Source organism: Macrobrachium rosenbergii, chromosome 24, assembly GCF_040412425.1.
Source record: "Macrobrachium rosenbergii isolate ZJJX-2024 chromosome 24, ASM4041242v1, whole genome shotgun sequence".
Classification (NCBI taxonomy): domain Eukaryota; kingdom Metazoa; phylum Arthropoda; class Malacostraca; order Decapoda; family Palaemonidae; genus Macrobrachium; species Macrobrachium rosenbergii.
In genome coordinates this window covers 2,869,418-2,876,917 of record NC_089764.1, presented here as the reverse complement: position 1 = coordinate 2,876,917, position 7,500 = coordinate 2,869,418, and the positions used below count along the sequence as shown (strand labels likewise).

At 31.0% G+C, this 7,500-nt stretch overlaps 1 protein-coding gene across 1 annotated transcript in view; it reads right to left on the bottom strand.

Moving 5' to 3' along the window:
• The window catches only part of LOC136851867 (putative neural-cadherin 2), a 236,162-nt gene extending 229,005 nt beyond the window's left edge, over window positions 1-7,157 (bottom strand). Inside the window, 1 exon segment of the mRNA XM_067126180.1 lies at window positions 6,846-7,157. Coding sequence (XP_066982281.1) covers window positions 6,846-7,011 — 166 coding nt within the window. The 5' untranslated portion in view covers window positions 7,012-7,157.
• Between the last annotated feature and the right edge of the window lie 343 nt (window positions 7,158-7,500).

Genomic DNA, 7,500 nt, shown 5'->3' with positions numbered 1-7,500 from the left:
TAGTAGTAGTAGTGCCATTGTTATAATCAACTCACGAAATACTTTAAAATGACAATTTCCTAAATATTTAAATGATCCTGAGGTTCCAAAAAGCTCGTTTATAACCCAGACCCTAAATTATCTCCAGGACAAAGGTAGTTATTCATATGAAATCCATCAAACTTGGATAGGATAACAACACAGGCTGTGATTACAGGAGCAAACTGTACCATTAGTGTTTATGATCAATTTAATAATGCCGGGCAAAATCACGAATTGCGAATCAATCACACCTATCTCATTCAGCTTTATAGAAGAAATATCAACTTGGATATAATGCAAATGCGAACACATATTTTCAACCCCGCAATGCAATTTTAATAATTACTGAAAATATTATGATTATTTATATCCCCATTTATCCTTGTAATGTGGAACGAGGGTTTGTTTTATGAGTTTGTTTGCCTTTGAGTAACCATATATTTTCTTTATGATGAATATAGACTTTGACCTTATGAATTCAATTGTGACCTTTCAATATTTTTAGATATTCTGTACCAGACTACGTCTTTCTCCTGGTATTTCATGGACTATTAGCATGAATTCAATGGATGTCAAAAGAAATACGAAATAGTCTTAATAAACATATTTTAATATCTCAATATATGCAGATATGATTAAAACCTCTAACAACACTTACTGCCAGCAAGTACAGGTTCATAAGAAAGGGAATAGTGTTATTTTATAACAGTAGCCGACTAGTAACCAGATATTTGAGAATATTTTGGCCAGGTGTAAACGACCATTAGACGATCAAGAGATTAAATCGAGCAGGTGCAGTCGACCACGAGATCATTGGGAGCTCAGGTCATTTATTGAATATTAACTACATCACTGAATGTGGTCACCTTTATCATTTATTTTGTTATTTTCTATAGTGCTTCCCAGTTTTACAAAGTCATTTTGTATATTTTGATATTAATTGGACTAAAACTATCTTTTGTAAGATAAGAAGATATTGTAATTTTGAATATTTTTTATTTATGAAAGTATTGTAATTCTGTGGTCAATAACTCTATATTTCTATCTAAGGGACCAGGCGGCAACAAATTCCCACTCAATACTGAAAGAGGTGGATTTAGTCTGTCAGCGAAGGGGATGCTTTGGTAGTTAAAGCCCCACAGTTTAAATTTGCACCAGGAACCCCCAAAACAGGATACACATCAAAATTGTAACTAAAGCCAAGAAAGACTAGCATCCAGTGAATAGTTAACCCATACTAGCTACAGACAATGTTCATGAATGTTTCCCTTTATCACACAAAGTGATTGTAATTTGGTTCACATCTAGAATGTGCATAAAACTTAGCTCTAGTAGGAAAAGGAATTCTGAGGAAGGGATGTGATTTACCTTTACTTCCCAAATTATCTAAATTGTTTAAATTTCTGCCTAAATTATCAGATCATGAGATCTAATAACTCAGACAGAGATGCAGTATCCCAATAAATATTTAAATAATAATAACTTCTTGGCGCTACAGAAGGTTAATAATGAAAAACAATTCAGGAAAAACAGTTATATGAAACATAAAACAGTGTCTTAATTGCCTACAAATATTCTTTTGCATTTGTAAGGATATCATTGGATTTTTAATAACATAACAGCATTCTGCTAACCTACGGTCATCACAAAAGGGCAGCCAGATTCTTCTACAGCTAACTTAACTGGTATATACTTGCAAACAATTCTATGAATTCATTGCATTTTTATGGAATTTTGTCATTTTAAGCAACATAAAACGAATCGCAAGTGCGGGCGACCTCAAAAGATTATCATGGTATCCATCATACACCTCGATTCAAACATTCATTATTGAGAAAATCTGTCACTGCATCACATCTGAAGAAATGCTCAGATTTTTACCTTCCTACCACAAAAGAAAAATGCTTTTACAATGTATCCGTCAATACACACAGACAATACACACACACATTATATATATATATATATATATATATATATATATATATATATATATATATATATATATATATATATATATATATATATATATATATATATATATATATATATATACATACACACAAGCATTAAGCTACAAACGTCCTTTATTATCCAATTCACTCTTCCTCACGTCTGTATCTTAATGTTTATATATGAATCACGGTGATGTGATAAAAATTCATTCATATATATATATATATATATATATATATATATATATATATATATATATATATATATATATATATATATATATATATATATATACATATACATATGTGTGTGTGTGTGTGTTTGTGATTTTCAGCAAGTGTTTATAAGATGTCCTAGCCCAACACTTACCCGTTGAATGGTCAAAAAAAAAAAAAAACGTTAAGTATACCTTATTTTACCCAGACCACTGAGCTGATTAACAGTTTGGCCCGAAGGATTAGACTTATTTTACGTGGCTAAGAACCATTTTCAGCGGGACATACAGCTTAGTGTTTATAAAATGACATTACCAGAAATAAATTCCTCTAACTCTTCAACAGCCTTGAACCGTTGAATGGTCAAAGGGCAACTTTGATGATAATGTATATATATATATATATATATATATATATATATATATATATATATATATATATATATATATATATATATATATATATATATATATATATATATATATATATATATATATATATATACATACATAAAATTAGCCATTATTAGCCAGCATAAGGTACAACTAACACAAACACAGCTTCCTAATAGCCGGCAGGAGATGTGCTAATGCCTGTTTTTTAAAGGATCTGAAGCTGATGTGAAGAGAGAAGTTTTATCACTAGAATCTCCGAGATCCAATGCATGTATGGATTTATAATTATGAAACTCAAAGGTAACTTTTATTGCCGAGCTATTTTAGTATACGAATTTCAGTGTAACATCATTCAAGAAAAAACCATACAACGATTTATGAAAGTCTGCGCATAGTTACTGACATTAATTTCATTAACTGTATTGGAAGAAGTCAAGTTCCCCTGATTAAATTCAAGCTTATTGTGTATAATCTGCACTGCGATAACATTTCATATTTCTTGATATCGTTGTTTTTGGGATCGTCAAATTTAGCGAGAAAGTACATCTTATGAGTGTTTGACCCAAACTATTGCAGCATCTACCTGCCTTGAAGGTTCGCAGATTATAAAAGAAGAAAACTGACAAAAAACCGATATGTTTATTTCCTTATATCCCAATTTTAAACAGCGTTTTAGTACTGTTTCCCTCGCTTATTAAGTTCTAGTTAAACTTCACTTTTCTCAAAGTTAGTGGGTTAGGAAACTTGTAAGTTCCCATTTCTACAACTCAAAAAATTATAAAAGTTAAAATGATGCTCGTTGTGCTATTCATTACCGTTTGCCCACTCGCTGAGTTGACAATAATATCATATATTGTCCTGAAACAATCACTGAAACATATCACCAATTAAAAAAAAAAATTAAAACTTGGGATTCATATGAATAATATTGAATTCTACAGGGATTCCCTTGAACATTTCAAATTGTTGCCATCCTTTTGAGCCATGGGCACTGGGACTACTAAAATGTCCTTTCACACAGCGAAGTTACTCATTTACATGGACAATTGCATCGACATCGAGTTGGCATTATTATCATAACAGAAAACGAAATTAAAGTAGGTTATTTTTTTTAGACTAAGTTTGAATATTTGTTTGCTTGCTTGATTTCTTGTCTGTCCGTAGAACTAGTGACAAGATACTCCTCTACCTGTCCAGTGAATGGCCTTACTAGGTGTAATAGTTATGCTGACATTCATACAGCCAGTGTCCAGACTCAAGGTGTTTTTGTAAAGGCGTACAGATAAACTTTCCAGAAGTGTTAGGGAGGCCTTAAAGGGTGCATTTGACTGTAACAGTGAGGTCTTACGTAGCTGTTCTGGACAGACAATTTGCCGTAGATTTGCAGTACGCCTCGTGGGTTTAGGGAGAAAAGTCCTTAAAAACTAATGCAGAATTAACTCTAGAATCTAATTTCAATAAAATCACCCCGGTTGTTCTAGTCATGCCGTATCTTCCTTGCACAAAAAGCCAAAATGGTGGGAGGTAGCTCAGGAAGACTAGTTTCGTGGAAGGACACCGCAGCTAAAGATTCCTTCGATTTCGAATTATTCTCAAGCTCTTGTGGTATATATATATGGAATAACTTCAACTGGTTCATAAAAATTTGAAACTTTATTATTTTTGTAGTACTATTTTCTTTACATTAATATTACGAACTCAAAAGGTTCATTTAGTCCATAAGTTTCCAGGTAACTGTGTAAAGTTCTGATATTTCAACTGGATTTGTATCGTATTCATTTGCTGAACCTAGGAAGTTTATCATGACAGCCTATCAGTAAGACCCATCACACCTAGGTTGATAATTTGTCAGAGTTTTTATTTTTCTCGGGAATGGAATAATAATTAATTTCCTGCGAGGAGTCCACTTCATTTGAAAAGGATTTTCATAAATATCAAACATATTTTTACCTTTTATATCACTTGCCTTTATCTGCTAGGTGGCACGAAACTTTAGTAATCCTTATCAGTGGTTTTGATAGAAATATATTAATTATGCAAGGCGTTTATCACTGTAACAGTCCTCGGAGTTTTCAGTTAATTTAGAAAAAATAAACTACGACAAAAAAATAGTAGTTGATCCAGTTATCCTTTCCTGCTGATAACAACGAGAAAATTAACAAAGGTTCAAAGCAGACCTGCTATGATAATCAGATTATAACGTACGATGTAAGCCACTTATTGTGCTTTAAACTGAATTTACTAGAAATAACAAAAGACCCTTAACAAACAGAGATTTCGCTTGCTAAATAGATTTTTGAATCAGTCATAAATGAAGTCATATTTTTTGTGAGTGCCACAAACTCAGAATGCGTTTACATTATTAACATCTTTCTAAACGTTTAAAAACATATTTTTATGGCAGTCACATTCACTTTTCCTGTGATGAAAAATAAGAACACTGTAGAACTGTAAATAGCCATGCCACTGCATGTGAAATAATGGGGTAATAGGTAAAGGAAGGGTCTTTGAACTGGTATGAGTAACTACTTTAGAATGATTCCAGAAAAAAAGGTTTTCCGTTAAACAATTATGCGGTATTTGACACTGAAGGCCAAGAAAGCTTATCCTAAGCCCTAGAATTCAGTACTGCAGCTGGAATCAAAACCATTATTGGTTAATCATTCAGAAAAAAAATTAAATAATAAATAAGAGATTATTCAAACACATAAGTATCAGTGATCAATAGCACTTGAAAAGGCACCCACTCTCCACTAGTGTCTAAATTAGTTTGTGCCTCGTAATAGTTGTGGTTATCATTTAATTGTTTACATGATATATATAAACGATGTCGTTCGAGCCTGATTTCTGCTTTCAGATTTAAAATTGATTTATAATACTGATATACAGTACTTCTAAGACGTTTTGAACAGTAATTAAAAATCAGAATATAGTTTGTAAATTGACCAATACATTGAGTTACGTTTCGATACGATAATTTTTAAAAGTTTTCCTCACAGCAAATAACACTCAATTAGGTTTTTTCATTACTATTGCTATTCAAAATGTCCAAACACTCAAACTAATAAACTTTAAAGGCTCCTATGCTCATTATATATATATATATATATATATATATATATATATATATATATATATATATATATATATATATATATATATATATATATATATATATATATATATATATATATATATATATATTGACCCTGCAATTACTTCCCAGTCCAGTCCGGTTATAATTTCAATGATTGTTTACGATTTAATACAGGTCAGTGTCAACAGTATTTACTTCTAATGCAATACAAACAAATTATAAGAATACTTACTATCCGAATGTAATGAATGATTCTCCCAATAATACCCTTTAAACAACTTTAGTAGCCTGAATTTTCATAATAAATATATTAATTGGCCTTTCCGACATACCATATTCTTTGGAAACTTGAATTTCAAGTTAGTGGCCCCTGTGGGCTTGTTCCATACGAATAGGTTCATCTTCTGAATAATAATAATAATAAATAATAATAATAATAATAATAATAATAATAATAATAATAATAATAATAATAATAATAATCTATTAGCAATAAACAGCGTGCTAGCAACTTTTCCGTTGCAGAATTTTCCTCACGGCTAATATGGAGTTTACCAATGACAGAATGTATGAATTATATTTAGAACGTCATGACTAATATGGAGTTTACCAATGGCAGAATGTTTGAATTATATTTAGAACGTCATGACTAATATGGAGTTTACCAATGACAGAATGTATGAATTATGTTTAGAACGTCATGACTAATATAGAGTTTACAAGTAACAGAATGTATGAATTATATTTAGAACGTCATGACTTTTTCAAGTAACATGGACACTTAGGGGCAAAGTATTTTTTTAAATGGCAAAAATTTTACCTAAAATGGTAATGCTTGTTAAGTAATACGAATAATAACCAGTCGTTTGATATTTGCTATTTAACAAAGGTACCCAATATAGAAACCACGTAAATAGCATTTAATATATACTCAACTGCATGCAATTTCACTAACCCCATTTTATTTGTGAATTTGTTTTCAAACAGCAAAAATGTTACCCTCAAAAGGTATTGCTTTTAAGTAACATACATATTAACCAGTCGTTTGATATCTGGTATTAACAAAAGTACCCAAAATAGAAACCACAAATATTGCATTTAATATATAACTGCATAAAATTTCACTAACATGTTTTATTTGGTTTTTTATGTAATACTCACCAAGCAGTGTGCTGTTAGTGATGATCTGGAAGATCTTCCCTGGATCCATCATACGCACAAACAATCCACACAATTTATGCACCCGTGGGATTATTACTTTTCCATTCAGGCGAGATCTACAGTCCGCATAAAGTAATACGATGCATATCACTACGATAAGTTGCATGGGAATGTTTATCGATTATATTAAGTTCACCGCATTTTCAGTTCTTGCTGTCGTTTTCCTTTTTATTAACTTTGATATTCATACTTTGATATTTTACGGTTTTAAACAAATACATGATATAGCATTATATACTGATCATTGTTACACTATGAGATGACCGAATAGAGAATGAACAATGACATAAGTTAAGATATAAAAGAAAGGGAAAGAAAGTTAGCATTGATAAATATATTGTAGCACGCTTGAAGATTAACTTATATACATTTGTTTGTTTAATTTCTTAAAACAAACGATTGGTGGCTCATACCGAATTGACTAAAGTTTAGTTATTCTAACCATATTTTTGTACTCAGTTTTCTACAAGAAGTTTTAAAGTTATAATTGTGCATAAAGGCCAGCTTCATATGCTAATAGCATTACGGAATAACAAATCAATTGGAAGTTCTAATTTTGTTCCATCCGAAGAGGATTTAATATCGATAATCAAAA